Consider the following 24,910-nt stretch of genomic DNA (forward strand, 5'->3'; position numbering starts at 1 on the left):
CCTCAGATCAATGAGCATATCAGGGTTCCCTTAAGTTAAATCTGTGGGAATCCGAGGTAAGGTGTGAGACTGAGTGGTCCTGCATAAAGCAGGGGCTGTAATTGTAGTGTTCTCTAGAAACAACTAAACATATCCTTACAGTGCAGGAGCAGAACATTTTATATTCTATTGTGCATTCAACTGTGTAAAAGTAGTTATTTTACTAGGTCTATACAGACTATCTATACTATAATCACGTTTGTAATGCGTCCATCGCTGTCGCCAGTTGCGCACCCATGCAAGGAATGTTGGCTGCGCGAGGCAGCCAAAAGAATGTTGGCTGCGCATGCAGCCAAAAGAATCCACCTGGATGCAGCGAAGCTGCATCCAGGGGGATTCCAAAAATGACAGGGTGGTGAAAGAATACACCTACATTACACTTATTAACAGCCAATAGAATGCAAGCTCAATCCTATTGGCTGATTGGATCAGCCAATAGGATTGAAGATCAATCCTATTGGCTGATGGCATCAGTCAATATGATTTTTTCACCTTTAATTCCTATTGGCTGATAAAATTCAATCAGCCAATCGGAATTCAAGGGATGCCATCTTGGATGATGTAATTTAAAGGAGAATTCATTCTTGAAGATCCATCAAAAGAAGAGGATGCTCCGTGCCGGATGTCTTGAAGCCGCTCCACGTCGGAAGGATGAGGAAAGAAGATGCCGTCTGCATGAAGACTTCTGCCCGTCTTGAGGACCACTTCCTGTCACTTGGATGAAGACTTCTCCTGGCTTCGTTGAGGACTTCTTGCCGCTTGGATGAAGACTTCTCCCGGCTTCGTTGAGGATGGATGTCCGGTCTTCAAAAACTGTAAGTGGATCATCGGGGGTTAGTGTTAGGTTTTTTAAAGGGTTTATTGGGTGGGTTTTATTTTTAGCTTAGGGTTTGGGCTGAAAAAGAGCTAAATGCCCTTTTAAGGGCAATGCCCATCCAAATGCCCTTTTCAGGGCAATGGTTAGCTTAGGTTTTTTAGATAGGGTTTTATTTGGGGGGTTGGTTGTGTGGGTGGTCGGTTTTACTGTTGGGGGGGGGGTGTTCATATTTTTATTTACAGGTAAAAGAGCTGATTTCTTTGGGGCAATGCCCCGAAAAAGGCCCTTTTAAGGGCTATTGGCAGTTTAGTTTAGGCTATGGGTTTTTTTTTATTTTGGGGAGGGCTTTTTTATTTTGATAGGGCTATTAGATTAGGTGTAATTAGTTTAAATATTTGATCATTTCTTTTTTATTTTGTGTAATTTAGTGTTTGTTTTAGTAATTTAGTTAATTGTATTTAATTAATGTAATTTATTTAATTGTAGTGTAAAGTTAGGTGTTAGTGTAAGACAGGTTAGGTTTTATTTTACAGGTAAATATATTTTAGTTAATAATTATTTAGTAACTAGTCTACCTAGTTAAAATAAATACAAACTTAGCTGTGAAATAACAATAAAACATTAGATAGATACAATGTAACTATTAGTTATATTGTAGCTAGCTTAGGGTTTATTTTACAGGTAAGTATTTAGTTTTAAATAGGAATTATTTAGTTAATGATAGTAATTTTATTTAGATTTATTTTAATTATATTAAAGTTATTAAAGTTAGTGGGTGTTAGGCATAGGTTTATACTGTAAAGTATACAGGGAGTGCAGAATTATTAGGCAAATGAGTATTTTGACCACATCATCCTCTTTATGCATGTTGTCTTACTCCAAGCTGTATAGGCTCGAAAGCCTACTACCAATTAAGCATATTAGGTGATGTGCATCTCTGTAATGAGAAGGGGTGTGGTCTAATGACATCAACACCCTATATCAGGTGTGCATAATTATTAGGCAACTTCCTTTCCTTTGGCAAAATGGGTCAAAAGAAGGACTTGACAGGCTCAGAAAAGTCAAAAATAGTGAGATATCTTGCAGAGGGATGCAGCACTCTTAAAATTGCAAAGCTTCTGAAGCGTGATCATCGAACAATCAAGCGTTTCATTCAAAATAGTCAACAGGGTCGCAAGAAGCGTGTGGAAAAACCAAGGCGCAAAATAACTGCCCATGAACTGAGAAAAGTCAAGCGTGCAGCTGCCAAGATGCCACTTGCCACCAGTTTGGCCATATTTCAGAGCTGCAACATCACTGGAGTGCCCAAAAGCACAAGGTGTGCAATACTCAGAGACATGGTCAAGGTAAGAAAGGCTGAAAGACGACCACCACTGAACAAGACACACAAGCTGAAACGTCAAGACTGGGCCAAGAAATATCTCAAGACTGATTTTTCTAAGGTTTTATGGACTGATGAAATGAGAGTGAGTCTTGATGGGCCAGATGGATGGGCCCGTGGCTGGATTGGTAAAGGGCAGAGAGCTCCAGTCCGACTCAGACGCCAGCAAGGTGGAGGTGGAGTACTGGTTTGGGCTGGTATCATCAAAGATGAGCTTGTGGGGCCTTTTCGGGTTGAGGATGGAGTCAAGCTCAACTCCCAGTCCTACTGCCAGTTTCTGGAAGACACCTTCTTCAAGCAGTGGTACAGGAAGAAGTCTGCATCCTTCAAGAAAAACATGATTTTCATGCAGGACAATGCTCCATCACACGCGTCCAAGTACTCCACAGCGTGGCTGGCAAGAAAGGGTATAAAAGAAGAAAATCTAATGACATGGCCTCCTTGTTCACCTGATCTGAACCCCATTGAGAACCTGTGGTCCATCATCAAATGTGAGATTTACAAGGAGGGAAAACAGTACACCTCTCTGAACAGTGTCTGGGAGGCTGTGGTTGCTGCTGCACGCAATGTTGATGGTGAACAGATCAAAACACTGACAGAATCCATGGATGGTAGGCTTTTGAGTGTCCTTGCAAAGAAAGGTGGCTATATTGGTCACTGATTTGTTTTTGTTTTGTTTTTGAATGTCAGAAATGTATATTTGTGAATATTGAGATGTTATATTGGTTTCACTGGTAAAAATAAATAATTGAAATGGGTATATATTTGTTTTTTGTTAAGTTGCCTAATAATTATGCACAGTAATAGTCACCTGCACACACAGATATCCCCCTAAAATAGCTATAACTAAAAACAAACTAAAAACTACTTCCAAAACTATTCAGCTTTGATATTAATGAGTTTTTTGGGTTCATTGAGAACATGGTTGTTGTTCAATAATAAAATTAATCCTCAAAAATACAACTTGCCTAATAATTCTGCACTCCCTGTAGAGGCAGCGATTTTGGGGGCAGCAGATTAAGGGTTAATAACAGTAATGTAGGTTGCGGCGATGTTAGGGACAGCAGATTAGGGGTTAATAATATTTAACTAGTGTTTACGATGCGGGAGTGTGGCGGTTTAGGGATTAATATGTTTATTATAGTGGCAGTGATGTCTGGAGCAGAAGATTAGGGGTTAATATTTTTATTTTAGTGTTGCGATGCGGGAGGGCCTCGGTTTAGGGGTTAATATGTAGTTTATGGGTGTTAGTGTACTTTTTAGCACTTTAATTATGAGTTTTATGCTACAGCTTTGTAGAGCAAAACCCTTAACTACTGACTTTCAGTTTACGGTACGGTTCTTGACTGTATAGGCTGTACCGCTCACTTTTTGGCCAGACAGGCAAACTCATAATACCAGCACTATGGAAGTCCCATTGAAAAATGACTTTTTGAAAGCTGCAGTAGTTACGTTGCGTTACGGCCAAAAAAGTGTGCGGTACAGCTATACCTGCAAATCTCGTAATACCAGCAGTAGTGAAAAAGAGCCATAATGCTGCTTTTTCACTCATAACGCAAAACTCGTTATCTAGCCGTAATTTAATTACTAAGCTCCCTAACCTAACACCCCCTAAATTAACCCCAATACTAAGTTACACTTAAATAAAACTTAAAATGAAATTACAAAAAAATTATGTAAAATGACAAAAATAAAAAACTCTAAAATGACAAAAAAAATAAACAAAATTATCAAAAATTAAAAAATTAAACCTAATCCTTATGAAAATGAAAAAGCCCCCAAAATAAAAACACCCCCTAAACTAAACTATCAGTAGCCCTTAAAAGAGCCTTTTGTAGGGCATTACCCTTAGTTAAACAACTCTTTTACATTTAAAAAATACTAAATCCCCCCTAACAGTAAAACCCTCCACCCTCCAAACCCCTTAAAATACAAAAAAACTAACACAAAAAAACTAAAGTACCCATTGCCTCTAAAGGAGCATTTGTATGGGCATTGCCCTTAAAAGGGTATTCAGCTCTTTTACTGCCCTTAAAAGGGCAATCAGCTCTTTTCCAGCCCATTAAATCCCTAATCTTAAAAAAAATAAAAAATAATCCTAACACTAAGCCCCAAATAGGTACTCACCGTTCCTGAAGTCCGGCGGAGAAGGTCTTCTTCCAGGCGGCTTCATCATCTTCTATCTTCATCCAGAGTGAAGGCAGCACGGAGCTGAGATGCGGAGCTGGCTTCACCGATGCATGGATCCTCAACAGCCGTCCTCAACGGCGGCAATCCTCTGTGGCAGCGGTCCTCAGCCATTGTTATTGGGGTACCTTGCATTCCTATTGGCTGAAATTTTAAAATCAGCCAATAGGATGAGAGCTACTGCAATCTTATTGGCTGATTTGAACAGCCAATAGGATTTCAGTAGCTCTAATCCTATTGGCTGATTTCAAAATTTCAGCCAATAGGAATGAAATGTACCCAAAATTGATTGTGGTACCTTGCATTCAATCTTTAGTGTACCACAGACATCGGATGAAGAGGAGACTCCATGCCGCCGAGGACCGCCGCCATTGAGGACTGCCGCTGAGGATCCACACGTCGGTGAAGACAGCTCTGCACCTCTGCTCCGTGCCGCCAGTAAGGACGGCCGCTGAGGATCCACAGCTCCGCACCTCCGCTCCGTGCTGACTTTGCTCTGGATGAATATAGAAGATGATGGAGTCGCCTGGAAGAAGACCTTCTCCGCCGGACTTCAGGAATGGTGAGTACCTATTTGGGGCTTAGTGTTAGGATTTTTTTTATTTTTGGGAGTTTTTTTATTTTTAAGATTAGGGATTTAATGGGCTGGACAAGAGCTGATTGCCCTTTTAAGGTCAGTAAAAGAGCTGAATGCCCTTTTAGGGGCAATGAGTAGTTTAGGTTAGTTTTTTTATTTTGGGGTGGTTTGGTGGGTGGGGTTTTTTTACTGTTAGGGGGTAATTGGTCATTTGTTTAGGTAAAAGAGCTGTTTAACTTAGGGCAATACCCTACAAAAGCCCTTCCTTTTTTTTTAATAAGGGTATTAGTTTAGATTTAAATTTTTAATTTTGGATATCTTTGTTTATTTTTTTAATGTAATTTTTTATTTTTTGTAATTTTAGTTTTGTGGTTTGTATTTTATTTTTTTAATAGATTGCCCTCTGGGCAGGCTTATCGCCTAGTTAACCATAATTTCTTTCTATTTTCAGCCACACAGAAACATATTTGTCACTCCTACAGCAAAATCCATCAAATTATTTTTTATGAAATTTCTCAAAATATATTCAAGTTTTGAGGATTTCTTTAGTAGATATTTAGCTTTCTGTTTAACTAAAAACAATGTCTAGCATGTGAAGTTACCTGTTTTTTTGGTACAATATTAAAGAACTGACACTGATCATTAGGTACTGAACATTAGACTTTAAAAACTAACAATTATTATTCTAAAATGCCTGATAAATATTATTGGAAGTTTTCTGAAAAGTGATAAAAAAAATAATCAATATTTGTCTACTTTATCTAACAGTTACAATAATCCACATTTAACTTTATTTTTAAAATTAATATACTTACATTAATCCAGTGTTAAAAACAATCATCAATACATAGGTTGTGATGATGTGAAGAATGTTTCCAATAAAACTTACTATGAACTGAGGTATAATAATTCCCTATAAAAGTAAAAAAGAAAAAAAAGGAAAATAAACAATCTAGTTTAATCTTTTATGATACTGAGTATGACAACATTCCATTTTCATTGTATTTGATTGTGATGGGTTTTCATTTTCCCATTTCCAATTCTTTGTAGGTTTCTAATCAACTAAAACAATGATTTACTGCTTATACGTATATTGATTACTATGCAAAATATGCCATTCATTCTTTTTTTATCTGTTTTATGGGTATTCCTGATCATTTGATTTCTGATTTGCAAAGGAATTACAATGTGGGAAAATGTAAATAAAGAATTTAAAAAAAAAAGTTTTATTTAAATAAAATTTCAATATAGCTCTAGCTCAATTTTTTGTTATCATGGATTAGAAATTATACATTTTTAGATATACTATGAGTTTATTAGGCCTGTTATTGGAGTCAAGTATGACCATTGTTTCACTGGGGTCCATTTTTTAATCTAAAAGTGTTGTTTTTTTTGTTTTGTTTTTTAATGTATTAGATAATTTATTCTCTTTCTTTTTTTATTATTATTGCATTTTTTTGTTTGGGAATATGGATGTGCCAATGCTGAGAAACAAAAAATATTTTTATTTTAATGCTTGTGGGGATCTTCATCAATAGAGTTGTATAACTTCTTCTTCAGTCAATCAGCCAGTGAACATTTTCTTCCTAGTGATAAGTTGCACTCTAGCAAGCACTTCCTATAGTTTCACATGCTTAAATTATTATCCTTAATATATATTGTAAACATTGTTTAATTTTGCGGGATCGTGATAATTAACCAGCCATTTAAAGTTGGTGAGGGGGGGGGTTGTTAGAAAAAAAAAAACGGCACTGAAAAGTGTGCCTTTACATTGTGCTCTATGTGAACTGTGTGTTCCTATATACCACAATGTAAATTCATATGTATATGCTTATATACACATACATATATATATATGTATATCAGCATATACATATATATTTAAGTTTGCTGCCTATCGCTGTGCTACTTACTCCTTTTCTGCAAGAGGTTCTGATGCCGTATATGACAGCATCAGAACGAGGCTCCCATTGGAGCCTAAAGAAGCGAGCTCTTGTGAACGCAATGCTTCCTAGCATTGTGAACGCGAGTCTTGCACAGTGGAGCACTGGTATTGCACAATGGGGAGCTAATATTACTTGCATGCAAGGATATATAGCACTCCACTTGAAATCTAGCCCATATTTATCAAACTGTCTATTAGCTCTATGTCAAATATTGTTGTGTTTTATTGACAATCTTGTTATCAATTAATAGTGTCATAAAGGGACATTAAACACTAAATAAATGCTATATGGAAGGATGCGTTGAAAGATTAGTCTGAGAATAACATGTAGATGTAATTTTTAAAGTTTCATTAGCTTTTTAAATATTGACAAAATAAGTGGCACTAATAATAATTTTGAAGAAAATTATTAATTTTGTGCAGGCTTAAAATACTCAGTAATTATCAAATCTTAAACTAATAATGCATATCATAATCAAAATAAATATACACAATCTTCAAAATAGCACCATAACAATACAAAAATGTCATAATATTTCTATAAATAAAGTCATCAATCACTACCCTAAAAAGAAAATTAAATAAAAAATACCTCATCAACAAACCTAAAAAAATATGTTTAAATTCAAATTATATCTAGCTTAAAAGGTAATATTTGTCCTGGGATCCCCTACTTGACAGCCAGAGAGCAGAGCATTAGGAGATAAAGGCCTAATACTGTAGACACGTTGTTCAACCCAAGAATATTCAGAATTTCATTCCTGATCTTACTGATCTATGTACTAATTTGTTCTAAAAATGTATGAAACTGAGGTTTTTTATCAATTAGATAATGACTAGGCTATATTGTCTTCTACAGTTTAATATTAGTGATGTCGCAAACCTAAAATTTTCAGTTCGCGAACGGCGGACTCGAACTTCTGGTATTGTTCGCAAACGCGCGAACCGCCATTGAATTCAATAGGCAGGCGAACTTTAAAACCTACAAGGACTCTTTCTGGCCACAATAGTGATGGAAAAGTTGTTTCACTAACACCTGGACTGTTGCATGCTGGAGGGGGATCCCTGGCAAAACTCCCATGGAAAATTACATAGTTGATGCAGAGTCTGCTTTTAAGCCATAATGGGTCTAAATCAACTAACATTCCCAAAGTGGCTGTCTCAAAACATCCCGGACAGAAGATAGATTGATAGTGATAGATAGGATAGATAGATATACATAGATTGATAGTTAGATAGAATGGATAGAAGAGAAATAGATAGATTTGTTAGATATATAATTACCCTAATAAATTCTAATAATCAAACATGCATTCTTGGACCCAACTAGAATGTGTTAATTAGTACTTTTCTTAGCACTTTAATCCCTGTTCCCCCCCCCCCTATCGGGGGAGTTCTATATGGCCTGCCAGATTACCCTGAAAAATTATAATAATAAGACATGTGGTCTGCTACCTATTTTAACGAGGTTGTGTTTTAAGTACTACCATTCTTAGCACTTTAATCTCTGTAACTCCCCCTATTTGGTGAGGTCTATACGGCCTGGATGATTACCCATACAAAATATAATAATAAGACATCTGCTCTTGGTCTGCGACCCATGGTAACTATGTTGTGTTAATTAGTAATGTCCTTCGCATTTTAATAGCTGTTACTCATACTCACCCTATCGGTGGAGGTCTATATGGCCTGCATGATTACCCTTACAAAATATAACAACCAAACATATACACTGGGACCCATGGTAAGTAGGTTGTGTTAAGTAGTACTGTTCTTTGCATTTTCATACCTGTTACAACACCAAATGGTGGCAGGTCTATCTGGCCTTCATGATTATCTGCACCCAAACCCAAAAAAAAGCCGAGTGGTCTTAGACTAACACCCATGGCTAACTCGGTTGTTTCAATTAGTACTATTCTTAGCACTTTCATCCCTGTTACGGGCGGTCTACATGGCCATCATGATTAGCCGAACAAAATACTACAATCCAACCTTTGCCAAAAATTTTAATTTTTAATTATTAGAATACTATGATTGCTGACAACAATTTGCTAGGTGGGCCTGGCTCACAGCAGGCTGCAAGGCAGGAGGAAAGTGCTATTCAATGGCACCAGCAAACTGAGGATTCAAATCACAGCAACTATTACCAAAAATTTTAATTTTTAATTATTAGAATACTGTCACAACAAATATGATTGGTGTAAATATTTTTTAAGTAGGCCTGGCACACAGGCTTGGAAGGCTGTAGAAAAGTGCAATTCAAAGGCACGAGCAAACTGAGGATTAAGATCAACACTAAAAATTTTTTTTATTTAAATTAATAACTATACTGTCTGACTGTGACAACAATTATGATTGGTGTAAATAGTTGGCTAGACGGCCTGGCACAAAAGGCTGGCAGTGGCAGGCAGGAGGTAAATGAAATTCAATGGCACTAGGAGACTGAATATTTGCAGTCCAAAAAATTATGATTTTTTTTTTTATTACTGTTACAAGAATTGTGATTGGTGCCACTAATTGGCTACTTGGGCCTGGCAGACAGGCTGGCAGATATGAGTCGTGGATGGTAGGTAGGGCAGCAATTTAACACAGTATGCTGTGTAAGTGACAAAAACACAGGACTGATAGAAAATTAAGTTACATTACACTAGCAAAATATTTGAAAATTTTAGATTTTAATATTAAAATTATGTTAAGAAGTGCAATGCACATATGACTCTATGAGTGGTCGCACTGGCTGGCTGCTACGTAGGGCAGCAATTATAACAACAGTATGCTGTGTAAGTCAGATAGACAGTTAGATACAGGCCTGATAGAAAATACAATTAGATTACACTAGCATAATGATTTAAAGCCTTTTTTTTGGAAATTTTAAGAAAAAGGTTAAGCACATACATATGAGTCGTGGCTGATAGCCTTGGAAGGGCAGCTATTAAAAACAGTAGGCTCTGTATGTCGGATACACACACGCCTGATAGAAAATACTATTAGATTACACTAGAAAAATGATTGAAATTATTTTTTGGGGGAGGAAATTAAAAAAAGGTTAAACACATATGAGTCGTGGCTCATAGACTAGGGAGGGCAGCAAGTAAACACAATAGGCTCTCTATGTCAGCAAAACACACAGGCCAGATAGAAAATTATATTAGATTACACTAGCAAACAAATTAAAACTTTTTTTTTATATATATATTAAAATTAAGGTGAAAGAAAAATAGATATGAGTGCTGGGTGGCTGCCTGGCACAGACCAATTAACCAAAAGACTGAAAAAAAGAGGTATATTAATGCTGAGTGAGCCTGACAGACACAGGCATGATAGTAAATGTAATTAGATTACACTAGCAAAATATTTTTATTTTTTTTATTTTTTTTAATTTAAAATAATGTTATAAACGGATATTAACACTGGTGGCTGCTGGCTGGCACAGAGCAATGAACCAGAGTATATGCTGTGTGACACTGGCCTAATAGAAAATGAAAACAAATTACACTAGAAAAATAATTATATTTTTGGGTTAGTTAAATTTAAACTAATGTTGTTAGGAAGATATCAGTGGTGGCAGTAGTCACAGCATATGCTGTGAGCCTTAAACACACAGCTGAAAGCCAGGCAAATGCTAATAAAAAAAAAAAAAAAAAAAAAAAACGGCACGAAATATAGCCCTAAAAAGGGCTTTTTGGGGTGCTGTGCTTGCAGCAGAGATGAGTGGAGTCCTTCTGGACTGTAAATACACTAGCCTAGCTATGTTTTTCCTATTAATGTCAGGAGCAAAAACACAACACGTCCTCTCATTAAAAAAGCAAGGTCGTTATGAGTCTAAAATGGTGGATTCCGAGTAGCTGGGAGTGTCTGTGAGTGAGTGTCTGATGTTGATTGGCTCTAATGTGTCAGGCGGCTGTGGCATAAAGGGTCAAAGTTTCCACAATGATGACACATAGGGGCGGATCGAACATCGCCATGTGTTCGCCCACAAACGCGAACAAGCTATGTTCGCTGTGAACCGTTCGCAGGCGAACAGTTCGGGACATCACTATTTAATATATGTATTGAAAAAAATGATGATGTAGTCAAACAAAAGCATACAATTATATAAATGAAATCCTAACACTGATTTACTGCAACATTAAAGGGACATAAAACCCAAACATTTTCTTTCATGATTTAGATAAAGCATACAAGTGTAAACATTTGTCTAATTTACTTCTATTATCAATTTTGCTTTTCTCTTGGTATCTTTTCTTGAAGGAGCAGCAATGCACTACTGGGCATTAGCTGAACACATCGGTAAACCAACCACAAGAGGCATGTATGTGCAGACACCAATCGGCAGCTAGAACCCAACTCCTGAGCCTGTCTAGATATGCTTTTCAACAAAGGATAATGAGAATGAAGCAAATTAGATAAAAGAAGTAAATTGGAAAGTTGTTTAAAAATGTATGCTCTGTCTAAATCGTGAATAAAAAAATTTGGGTTTCGTGTCCCTTTAACTTTGTTTATGTTAAATGGGTTAGTGATTTAATTAACAAATCAGATAGGAAACAGGGTATTTTTCTCTATATAGATAGAAACAGAGGTGTTTAAAAAATAATAATGCATAATTGTGATGGTCAAAAATAAATACAAAATGAACTACAACTATACTTACCTGGTTTTGCAAAAACCTTTGTTCAAGTGTGTAGTAAAGTTTTGCCTGTACAAAAGATAGAAACAAATAAATATAATATTGTTATGTAGATTTCTATGGAATTTATGATGACTGAGACAGAGCTAAAACAAAGCATTAGTTGCATTACAAATAAAAGAGGTGGGGCAATTATATTGGCGGTGGCTTCAAAGGAGCAAAAGAAATAATAAACAAATTTACTTTTTCAGTTCAAGCTAACTAACTAAAAAAACTGTCAAATAAATGTTCAATATAGCATTTCTTTTTTAATATACTGGCTTTATTTTAAACAAAAAAAAAATAAAGTGATATCTTTGTGGGACTTTGCTTATTATTATAATTTTCCTGAGGGTTATTGACCGTTAATGGAAATATCTTAACTACCCTTTGTCTTTTACGTCACATTTTCCTACAGTTCTTGGTAATAATCATAAACAATATACTTTGGGCCAGATTACAAGTGAAGCATTAACTGCACTAGAAGCAAGCATTCTGCTTTGTGTGTGTCGAGTTGCACTCGTTTTGCAAGTTGAAAATAAAAAATATTGCTTGGGCGCTAACACGACAAGTGTAAAAGTTGAACTTATAATATGGTGCATGCGATAACCATATTACCATAAGCAAAAAAAAGTGGAAAAACATGTGTGTGTGTGTGTTATTTGAACAAAAATATATTTATACCTATATATAGATGATTATATATAGGTATAGATATATATATAGGAATATCTATTTATAAATACATAACATAAAACATATTCTGCTATGTGCATAACATTGGAATGTCAAATACTTACAGTAAACACACTTTATTAAATATGAATATTGCATAAATATTATTTTTCGTGTTTTCCTCAAAGGGCTCCAATGCACTTATATTTATGTCTATATGCCTATATGCGTGTACATATGTATTTATGTAGAAACATATATACACATATAAATACATAAATATGTATATACACACACACATACATATATATATATATATATATATATATATATATACATATATACACACATACATATACATCTTTAGACATGTGTATGTTTCTATGTTAAAGCCCTGTGCCCGACTCACATTAGCATAAATTGCGCTCCATCGATCGCGTTTACTTTCAACTTGTAATACTTTTGAAAACACCTGTGATAAACCCCTTATCTCTTGCACGTAACTGTTGGCGCTCCACTCGTAATCTAGCCCTTTGTAATCCAAAAATAAACCTAAACTAACTTCCTAATGGCATACAACTCTAGTTAGCCTGAGAGCACCAATGCGAAATGTAATGAGCTTCAACCCACTGCAGATATACTGTATCTCTTTTCAACATCATTATCTTCATAATCGTTGACAAGTAAAACTCGACTAGTATCTATTTCAATATATAAATTGTGTAGGTTCTTTTTATTATTTAGTTTGTAAGGGTCTGCCTTCTGCAGTATATTTAAGAACTACAACATGTTACACGCACAATATATATTATATAGATTTATATTTTATAATACTAATTCATTTTATTCACAAAATTATCATTAAATCGTATGGGGATTTTTGTAGATACATTATTTGATAAGGTTTTCTAAACGATTGTAAATTGATATTGTTAAGTGATATTAATACTGCCTGAAATGCTGGGACTTAGAAGCTGCTCTCGCAACTTGTTAAATGGCATATTTAAAAAGTCCATGTTGTATTTAAAGGGATATGAAATCCAAAAAATGTCTTTCATGATTCAAATGCAGCATACAATTTTTGAAAAACTTTCCAATTTACTTCTATTATCAATTAAGAAAATGTAAGTTCAGGAGCCAGCCCATTTCTGGATCTGAAGCTCTATATGGCAGCAGTTTTGCAAGAATATTATACATTTGCAAGAGCACTAGATAGCAGCACTATTTCCTGTCATGTAGTGCTCCAGACATCTATCTAAATATCTCTTCAGTAAAGAAAATAATTTGAATGAAGCGAACTTGATCATAGTAAATTGGAAACTTTTGCAATTGTATACTCTGAATCGCAAAAGAAAATTCCAAAGTCCAAACATTTTTGGAAAAGTGCAAAAAACTGATTTGTAAGTTTCTGGAAAAGTTTTTTTTTTTTTTATTGATTGGAATACCCATAGCATTTGAAAAGTGTAGAAAATGAATCTTTACAGGGTTTTCAACAGATTTGTAATTGGTTAACATTTTTTGCAAAAAGCCATGCAATGCACTTCACATGGGAATTCTGATTCATTGGAATTTGGATTATATTTAGCAAAGTGCACAAAAAAAAAACAAAAAAAACAACCTCTTACAAATTACAGTACTTTGGTGTCATAAGGTCTCTTTAATATTACTATGTTAAAAGAAAATGTGGACTGGTGTTACTTTATATTAATTCATCTCATGTCTTATTACTGTTGTTTTGTCTTCACTAAAAATCCAAATCCAAATGAAAATCAATTTTTCATGCTGAGGAACTTACTGGAAGACATGGAATACTCGCTAGCACACACAAGTCAGCCAACCTGTAAAAGAAACATTTGTTAATTGTAATTCAACAAACAGGTTCCTGTTTTTATTAATTATATTTGCTGCTCTGATTAGAGTATTTACATGCAAAGGTAATGTACCTAGTATAGATCACACATATCCAAGTGAGCATTCAGAAACTCTCATTAATTATAATAATCATATACTAACACCAACCATTTAATTACCTAAAGGTACATACTTCAGCTAACCCATCATATACAAACATAAGTCTTATAGATCCTACCTCAGTGATTTTGAATGTAGAAGGAGGCATTACAGAGAGTATCAATAGTAAAAGAAGGGCTAGATTAGGAGTGGAGCGGTAGTTTGTGCATGATCTAGTGGAGTGGTAGCATGCATATTACAAGTTGAAAATAAAAAGCTTTTGAATAAGCACTAACACAACATGCAAAAGCCGAACCTCGAATATTGCAAACACGTTAAAGTATTCCCACATAGACTTCAATGGAGTGTGAAAAGTGGAAAAAAAAAACCCTTACTCGCGCAAACCCGATCGTATTTTCTCAAATGCACTAACCTGACATGAAATATGAATATTTCACTATCCAATGTTCTTCATTTAGAAGAATATGTTCTATTATTATTATCGGTTATTTGTAGAGCGCCAACAGATTCCGCAGCTCTATTTATTCATAAATACTTATTTATATATATATATATATGATGTTTTTTGATAAAATATATATCTATACATATATATATATACATATATATACATACATACATATATATATATATATATATATATATATATATATATATATATATATACACACACATATATGAGATTATATCTATATAATGTGAAGAACATTGGAATGGGAAATATTTTCAGTTCAAACACAGTTAAACACTTTCGGCCAGCTTAAGAGTTTTGCGTTATGAGCTGCTCGGTAATAACTTGCAAGTTATTGCCACCGCTCACCTTTAATAGCGCTGCTATAACAGGTTTTCCAAAAACCTGCGTTAGCAGGCAATATGGTACTGTTGAGCTCCATACCGCACACAAATACCAGCTCTGCTTTGAGCTGGTTTTACATGCTTGTGCATGATTTCCCCATAGACATCAATGGGGAGAGCCGGCTAAAAAAAAGCCTAACACCTGCAATAAAGGAGCGTAAAGCTCCGTAACGCAGCCCCATTGATTCCTATGGGGAAAGAAAATTTATGTTTACACCTAACACCCTAACATAAACCCTGAGTCTAAATACCCCTAATCTGCCGCCCCCAACATCGCCGACACCTACATTACACTTATTAACCCCTAATCTGCTGCCCCCGACATCGCCGCCACCTACCTACACTTATTAACCCCTAATCTGCCGCCCCAATGTCGCCGCCACCTACATAAATTATTAACCCCTAATCTGCCGCCCCCAACATCACCACCACCACTATACTAAAGTTCTTAACCCCTAAACCTAACACTAAGTCTAACCCTAACCCTAACCCCTCTAACTTTAATATAATTAAAATAAATCTAAATAAAAATTACTATCATTACCTAACTAATTCCTATTTAAAACTAAATACTTACCTATAAAATAAACCATAATCTAGCTTCAATATAACTAATAGTTACATTGTAGCTATCTTAGGTTTTATTTTTATTTCACAGCTAAGTTTGTATTTATTTTAACTAGGTAGATTAGTTATTAAATAGTTATTAACTATTTACTAACTACCTAGTTAAAATTAATACAAATTTACCTGTAAAATAAAACCTAACCTGAGTTACACTAAAACCTAACATTACACTAAAATTAAATAAATTACATTAATTAAATACAATTAACTAAATTGCAAAGAAAAATAAACACTAAATTACACAAAATAAAAAACAAATTATCAAATATTTAAACTTATTACACCTAAACTAATAGCCCTATCAAAATAAAAAAAAGCCCCCCCAAAATAAAAAAGACATAGCCTACACTAAACTACCAATAGCCCTTAAAAGGGCCTTTTGCTGGGCATTGCCCAAATAAATCAGCTCTTTTACCTGTAAAAAAAAATACAAACAACCCCCCCCCAACAGTTAAACCCACCACCCACACAACCAAACCCCCCAAATATAATCCTATCTAAAAAACCTGAAAAGGGCATTTGGGTGATCATTGCCCTTAAAAGGGCATTTAGCTCTTTTTCGTTGCCCAAAGTCTCTAAGCTAAAAATAAAACCCACCCAATAAACCCTTAAAAAAACCTAACACTAACCCCCGAAGATCCACTTACCGTTTTTGAAGACCGGACATCCATCCTCATCCAAAAGGGCAGAAGTCCTCATCCAAGCGGTAAGAAGTCGTCCTCAAGGTGAGCAGAAGTCTTCATCCAGACGGCATCTTCTATCTTCATCCTTCAGACACAGAGCGGCTCCATCTTCGAGGCATCCGGCGCGGAGCATCCTCTTCTTTAGATTCCTCTTGAAGAATGAAGTTTCCCTTTAAATGACATCATCCAAGATGGCCTCCCTTGAATTCCAATTGGCTGATAGAATTCTTTCAGTAAATCGGAATTAAAGGGTAAAAAAGCCTATTGGCTGATGCAATCAGCCAATATGATTGAGGTTCAATCCTATTTGCTGATCCAATCAGCCAATAGGATTGAGCTTGCATTCTATTGGCTGATTGGAACAGCTTTGGGCAACAAAAAAGAGCTAAATGCCCTTTTAAGGGCAATGCCCATCTAAATGCCCTTTTCAGGGAAATGGGGAGCTTAGGTTTTTTAGATAGGATTTTATTTGGGGGGTTGGTTGTGTGGGTGGTGGGTTTTACTGTTGGGGGGTTGTTTGTATTTTTTTTACAGGTAAAAGAGCTGATTGCCCCGCAAAAGGCCCTTTTAAGGGCTATTGGCAGTTTAGTGTAGGCTAGGATTTTTTTTATTTTGGGGGGGCTTTTTTATTTTGATAGGGCTATTAGATTAGGTGTAATTAGTTTAAATATTTGATCATTTGTTTTTTATTTTGTGTAATTTAGTGTTTATTTTTTTGTAATTTAATTAATTGTATTTAATTAATGTAATTTATTTAATTTTAGTGTAATATAAGGTTTTAGTGTAACTCAGGTTAGGTTTTATTTTACAGGTAAATTTGTATTTATTTTAACAAGTTAGTTAGTAAATAGTTAATAACTATTTAATAACTAAACTAGATAGATAGCTACAATGTAACTATTAGTTATATTGTAGCTAGCTTATGGTTTATTTTATAGGTAAGTATTTAGTTTTATATACAGTAGGAATTAGTTAGGTAATGATAGTAATTTTTATTTAGATTTTTTTCAATTATATTAAAGTTAGGGGTGTTAGGGTTAGACTTAGGGTTAGGTTTAGCAGTTAATAACTTTAGTATAGTGGCGGCGGTGACGTTGGGGGCGGCGGAATAGGGGTTAATAAATTTATGTAGGTGGCAGCGACATTAGGGCAGCAGATTAGGGTTTAATAGTATTTAACTAGTGTTTAGGATGCGGGAGTGCGGCGGTTTAGGGGTTAATGTGTTTATAGTGGCGGCTATGTCCGGAGCGGCAGATTAGGGGTTAATATTTTTATTATAGTGTTTGCGAATCGCGATGCGGGAGGGCCTCGGTTTAGGGGTTAATAGGTAGTTTATGGGTGTTAGTGTACTTTTTAACACTTTAGTTATGTGTTTTATGCTACAGCTTTGTAGCGCAAAACCCATAACTACTGACTTTAGATGGCGGTATGAATCTTGTCGGTATAGGCTGTACCGCTCACTTTTTGGCATCCTAGGCAAGACTCATAATACTGGCGCTATGGAAGTCCCATTGAAAAAAGGACTTTTTGAAAGGTGCGGTATTTACGTTGCGTTATGGCCAAAAAGATGTGCTGTACAGCTATACCTACAAGACTCGTAATACCAGCGGTAGTGAAAAAGCAGCGTTATGAGCCATAACGCAAAACACGTAATCTGGTCGTTAATTAAATATGTAAATTGCATAAATATGTTTTTTCATGTTTTCAGTAACTTGACTGCATGTGTTTATATGTGTATATTTGTCTCTAAATACATATATAAAAACATAAATACATCTGTACACACATAAACATATATACACATATACATATTTAGACATTTATATATGTATGTATCTATGTTAAAGCCCTTTCTATGCCTTTGTATGCCCTGAGACCTTAACTCTTTGAGCTCTTACAACCTTTTATTGCAATTTTTTTTAAATAATTTTATTAGTTAGTGCTATAATGAGTGTAACTGTGTAACTTTTTTGTCAAGCGTAACAGTTAATCAAAGCTCTTAAGACATGCTAACTCAACGTGTGTTAAATTCAATTGTGCTCAAATTTAGAGATATATATATATATATATATATATATATATATAAAACCAAACACTTTCTGTGATGGATAGTAAGAAAAGAAAATTATGCTAAACGTATTGGAGATTTTGTTGGTATTACCCTTAAAGGGACATTATACACTCATTGTTACTTTGCATAAATGTTTTGTAGATTATCTATTTATATAGCCCATAAAGTTTTTTTTTTTGTTTTTTTTTTAAATGTATATGTTACGGTACCAACAGTGTACCAAGGGTTAATACCAGATGAACAATGTCCTGCATAGGGAATCAGCAATTCACAACCCAGCCAGTTTCAGGTTTAAAACAGAATGTCTACTTTATTTGAAGGCAGCACACAGATTTATACACCCTGGCTTCAGGTTACAAAGGGCATTGGTTTAACAGTAAAGCAAACATATGAACAATGCATCAAACCTCTAACAATTGTCTATTCACAGGTAAAACAGATTAACATATTAAGTTAATTAACTAGGGAAGAACGTTTACTCAGACAATCTGATGTTGGGCAGTCTAGTTAACATAATCACACAAGGACACAATCAGTTTACCCAGACAGACTCCTGAGACACAATCAGATCTGAAACATACATAGAATACATCTTATTACTGAATATAGGAACAGTTCTTATTAGCTATAAAGTCTTTTATGCCCACTTGGCTTATAGAGTCACAATTGCTCCCACAAGGGGCACTCACACCCTGTACCCATCCTGTATTTATGGATACAGGGTGACATAGACATAAGACAGAGTTATGAAAGTACATGGGGTGTCCAGCATATAAAATTCCATATTTCCATGCAGTCTCTGGGTATCCTTAAGCCCATGTACCTCCAGCCCAAAGAATGTTCCATAACAGGCCCTCCAATGTACAGTGGCGAGATTGGTTTTGTCACATCTCTCCCCTTTTCCAAACAGACTAACAGGGTATCTGACCTCCTGCCGGTCAGTGCCCTGGTTAGTCCAGCAACCCACCCATAAAACACAATTAGTAGTACAGCCCACCCACAATAAATGGTTACTACACCTGAGTACGGGGAAAACTTGTCCATGTCCAGGTACCTCACCACAGCTGTGTGGGGGACTGGTACGCTGCATTGGTGGGTTGCGAGGTGGGCAGAGACCAGCTGGTGGGAGCCTGGTTGCTGGAGGGGGAGACCGACTGTCTCCCCTTTGGATACATAGCTGTGCTGCTGGAGGGGGAGACCATTCGTCTCCCCTTTGGCTAAACAGCCGTGTTGCTGGGGGACAGGACCAACTGTCCCTACCCCTTGTAACGCAGCCTGCCGCTGGGGAATGGAGTCTGGGCTCCCAAAGTCAAGCTCTGCAAAGGACTCCCATAACAAGCCAGGACCATCAAACTCCTCTCCCTCTGGTTTGTCATGCTCGGCTGTCCAGGGTATATAATGTGCCATATACCACCAGAGCGCCTGGTAGGCATGTCAGTTTGCTGGGACAATCCATCTGGATTCCCGTTATGAGAGAGAATTCCTGTCCATACAAACAAGGGTTCAAATTCCTCAGTGCCCAGACCAGGGCCAAACAGTCCTTCAAAATCCCATCAGCTTCTTTACGAGTTTTCTGTACCTGCTCTTTATAGGTATCCACAATCCCTTCATACTGACATAGGGTGCCCTTGAGTTGCTGCACCTCACTATGAGCCAGCGTCAGCTTCTCCTCAAGTGTCGCTAAGTTTGTCTTTAAGGTTTCATGTCCCACTCTCAAGCTGGTGTTTTCTGCAGTCTGTCGGTGCAGCTTGTCTAGCAGAGATTCACGTTCTAAACGTGCTTTTTCCTCTGCGCTCCTCTTCTCCTTCATCAGCGCATTGTAACGGGACCTCCACATATCAATAGCGGATAGAGATTTACTGAGCTCATCGTCCTGGGGCTTAGCAGCAGGTGGGTCAGTCTCTGCTGCATGGATCTGGGCACGGGTAGTCACAGAGTTAACATCAGCGGGACCCATAGGAGCGTAGGCAGAAACAAGGGGGGCCAAGTCATTTCCAAGAAGAACATCAGCAGGTAAGTCCTTCTTGACCCCCACATTCACAGGTCTAGCGCCCACTCCCCAATCCAAATGTACCCTGGCAACAGGTAGGCTGAACACATCGCCCCCTGCTAACCTCACAGCCACAGTGTCTCCCGTGTACTGTTTCTCAGACACCAAGTTCTTTTGAAGCAAGGTCATGGTAGCACCAGTATCCCGTAGACCACTGACCTTCTTCCCATTCACTTTAACCAGTTGCCGGTTATTCCGATGGGCAGCTTGCACAAGGTCTGCCTCATGTAGGATGCTCCAGCATTCTTGCGCCTCTACGTAGCGGGCCGTAGGCTGAGGATTACGTGGGATTCCGCCGGCGGGTCTTCTCCAGGACTGCGCTTGGTTCGCTGCGTTTAGGGGACACTCTGGTCTTTTGTGCCCTAGTTGCTTACATCTAAAGCACCGAATAGGTTGTGAGTAGCACCGCAAATTGAACAGGGCTCTCTGAGGGTAGTTCGTGGCCGGAGGCCGTGTGGTATAGCGGTGCGCCGGGGTTTGGTAACTGGCAGCTGCTGGGGTGACTGGGGGTCTGTACTCCACTCTAGCAGGGGGCTTAGTGGTAGCAGTGTCCAGTTTGCGGGCATCCGTATACTCATCTGCCAAGCGAGCCGCTTCCTGCAGGGTGGAGGGTTTACGGTCCTGAACCCACTCTCGAACTCCTGCGGGTAACTTGTCGAAGCAATGTTCCAACAGGAATAGCTGCAGCACCTCTTCCCCAGATATGGCTTGGCACCCCGCTATCCAGTGAGCTGCTGTGCGGTGCACCTTACATGCCCACTCAAGGTAGGAATCTCCAGCTAATTTAACAGTGTCTCTGAACCGCCTCCGGTATGCCTCCGGTGTAACCGCATACCTGGAGAGCAGAGCCTCTTTTACAGTATTATAATCCCTGACTTCCTCATCTGGAATGGCCCGAAAAGCCTCTCTGGCCCGGCCGGATAATTTTCCAGATAATATCGTGACCCAGTCCTCTGCGGGTACCTTGTGTAGTGCACATTGCCTCTCAAAATCCGCAAGGTACCCATCAATCTCTCCTTCTGTTTCCAGGAAGTTTTTAAAAGCTGCAAAATTTACTTTTCTCTTTTCCATCTTAGTCAGTATTGTAATAATCCCCCTCTTCCTGAGGTTACTGGCTTGTGTAGTTGCTCTTCTGGGCGATAAGGTTCATTCCGTCGCTGCCACCAATGTTACGGTACCAACAGTGTACCAAGGGTTAATACCAGATGAACAATGTCCTGCATAGGGAATCAGCAATTCACAACCCAGCCAGTTTCAGGTTTAAAACAGAATGTCTACTTTATTTGAAGGCAGCACACAGATTTATACACCCTGGCTTCAGGTTACAAAGGGCATTGGTTTAACAGTAAAGCAAACATATGAACAATGCATCAAACCTCTAACAATTGTCTATTCACAGGTAAAACAGATTAACATATTAAGTTAATTAACTAGGGAAGAACGTTTACTCAGACAATCTGATGTTGGGCAGTCTAGTTAACATAATCACACAAGGACACAATCAGTTTACCCAGACAGACTCCTGAGACACAATCAGATCTGAAACATACATAGAATACATCTTATTACTGAATATAGGAATAGTTCTTATTAGCTATAAAGTCTTTTATGCCCACTTGGCTTATAGAGTCACAATTGCTCCCACAAGGGGCACTCACACCCTGTACCCATCCTGTATTTATGGATACAGGGTGACATAGACATAAGACAGAGTTATGAAAGTACATGGGGTGTCCAGCATATAAAATTCCATATTTCCATGCAGTCTCTGGGTATCCTTAAGCCCATGTACCTCCAGCCCAAAGAATGTTCCATAACAGGCCCTCCAATGTACAGTGGCGAGATTGGTTTTGTCACAGTATAGTTTTGCTTATTTTAAATAACATTGCTCTGATTTTCAGACTCCTAACCAAGCCCCAAAGTATTAGGAGAATACTGATGTATACCTACTCCAGCTTGCTCCTGTTTGTGTAAAGGGTCTTTTCATATGCAAAATAAGGGGGAGTGTCTTTTTTCCCACTTTCCAGCTACCTTTTCAACAGAGCTAAACTGAGAGCTTCTAAGTACGTTTTAAAACAGTTTTGTACTGGATTTTTATATCAGTATCTGTGCATCCTATTCTTTTTTAGTAATGTCTATTACATGCCGTTATATGGAAATTGGTGTATACTGTCCTTTTAAGTATGTGGTTTAAAAAGGTATTTCTAACATAAAGCAAAGAGTGATCATCTGGTGAATCAATGATAAGAAGCATATGTGTGTAGCCACCAGGTAAGTCCCTGCTACTTCTGAACCTACCTACTTATGATATACAGTATATCTATATATAGTGATACAGCAATCACACAAGATACCTGTTTTCAGGCAAAACAACACAGTCCTCTAGAGTATAAACATTCACAGACTTGAAATGGCAGAAAAGAGCAGTATTTATTAAAAAAATAAACAGATGCCACACTTGGCTTTAAATCACATTCACAGGTGATTTCAAAAACAACTGCAAACAAAAGCCTAGCTCTTTTAGAGCGCTAGCTAAACATTTAGTAATCCTAACTAACCCAGTTAGAACAACCTAATAATCAATATGACAGTTTTCACCAACCTTTCTGATTAACTGTTTTCTCAGATATGTTTTCACTGCTTACTCCTGTCCTGCAGAATGTAGCTGCTGCTAATTAATTAATTAGGAAGAGGTGAGTGGACAGAGACTATGATGGATTCTTGGTCCTAAATACCTTCCCTCCACTACCCTACCAGACACACTATGACATATCCTGCCCCTCAGCTCAGACCTATAGGAATGAGTGGCCTTCATCAATAAGCAGTGCAAAAGACAATCGGAATTACCCTGAGCTTTACCAGCCCTATGCTCCATAGTAAAATGAAATTACTAAAGGCTGAGAAACCACCTAGTCACCCTGGCAATTTTCTCTTTGTTTTTCCTCATCCATGTCAATGGTGCATGATCGGTAATCAGTTTAAATTTCCATCCTAACAAATAATATGTTAATGTTTCTAGTGCCCAGTTAATCACTACACACTCTCTCAACTACAACCTCTGTTCATGCAGATTCAATTTTCTAGTTAAGTACATGACAGGTTGTTCTTAAGCCCCATTAACATTAGATAGAACTGCTCCTAGACCTACATCAGATGCAACAATCTGTACCACAAATTCATTTGTGGTATCTGGAGTGACTAAAATTGGGTCATTACACAATGCCATCTTCAAGACATTAAATGCCTGTTCTGCCTCAGGGTTCCACTTTACCATCACTGAACGGTTAGACTTTGTTAGCTATGTTAAATAATTAGCAATTGTAGCAAGATTTAGGATGACTCTATGGTAATGCCATGCAAGACCTAAAAATGCTCTTACTTGTTTCTTTGTTACAGGGCGGGGTCAACCAGAAATAGCCTCTACGGTTGACATAGAATCTACTACTGCCTGACCTCGGGGCAGATGTGTTTCCCAGTCTGCACTGTGAATCAAAAGATAATCAATGTAGGCAGCTGTATATTCTCTATGAATCCTAAGTATCCTATGCATCATACGCTGCAAAGTAGCTGGGACATCATGCAACCCAAATAGTAACACTGTATACTAGAATAAACCCTCATGTGTAGAAAGAGTAATTTTTTTCATTTTGCCCTTTCAGTCAGGGTAACCTGCCAGTAACCTTTTGTCAGATCTAATTCAAATGGTGAATTGAATTTCACCATTTGGCTTGGGCACTAGAACAATGGGATATCACTCTGTGATACTTCAATTGCCTCTAAGACTAGCATCTTCCTTAAAGGGACACTGAACCCAAAAATGTATTTTGTGATTCAGATAGAGCATGACATTTTAAGCAACTTTCTAATTTACTCCTATTATCAAATTTTCTTCGTTCTCTTGCTATCTTTATTTGAAAAATAAGTAATCTAAGCTTTTCTGGGGTTCAGAACTTTGGACAGCACTTTTTTATTGGTGGATTAATAAAAATGGGCCGGCATCTAAACTTACATTCTTGTATTTCAAATAAAGATACCAAGAGAATGAAGAAAATTTGATTATAGGAGTAAATTAGAAAGTTGCTTAAAATGTCATGCTCTATCTGAATCACGGAAAAAAAAATATGGATTAAGTATCCCTTTAATTCTGCATTAACTGCCTCTATTCTCCTCTCGCATCTAGTATTCTGTAAGGTTTCAAGTTAATCTTTTTCCCTTGCTCAGTAATTATTTAATTTAACAATGTGTTTTTACTTGAACTGGGGAGAAAACAAAATGTATACTTACCTGATAAATTTATTTCTCTTGTGGTGTATCCAGTCCACGGATTCATCCATTACTTGTGGGATATTCTCCTTCCCAACAGGAA

The 24,910-nt window shown here is 37.1% G+C and overlaps 1 protein-coding gene across 1 annotated transcript in view; it reads right to left on the reverse strand.

Moving 5' to 3' along the window:
• Positions 1–24,910, reverse strand: part of LOC128652465 (multidrug and toxin extrusion protein 1-like) — a 191,073-nt gene that overhangs the window by 73,448 nt on the left and 92,715 nt on the right. The window contains exons 5-7 of the mRNA XM_053705403.1: positions 14,083–14,125; positions 11,598–11,642; positions 5,817–5,914 (exon numbers count right to left, since the gene is read on the reverse strand). Of these exons, the coding sequence (XP_053561378.1) occupies positions 5,817–5,914; positions 11,598–11,642; positions 14,083–14,125 (186 nt within the window). The remainder of the gene's footprint in view (positions 1–5,816; positions 5,915–11,597; positions 11,643–14,082; positions 14,126–24,910) is intronic.

This window comes from Bombina bombina, chromosome 3 (assembly GCF_027579735.1).
Source record: "Bombina bombina isolate aBomBom1 chromosome 3, aBomBom1.pri, whole genome shotgun sequence".
NCBI classification, from domain to species: domain Eukaryota; kingdom Metazoa; phylum Chordata; class Amphibia; order Anura; family Bombinatoridae; genus Bombina; species Bombina bombina.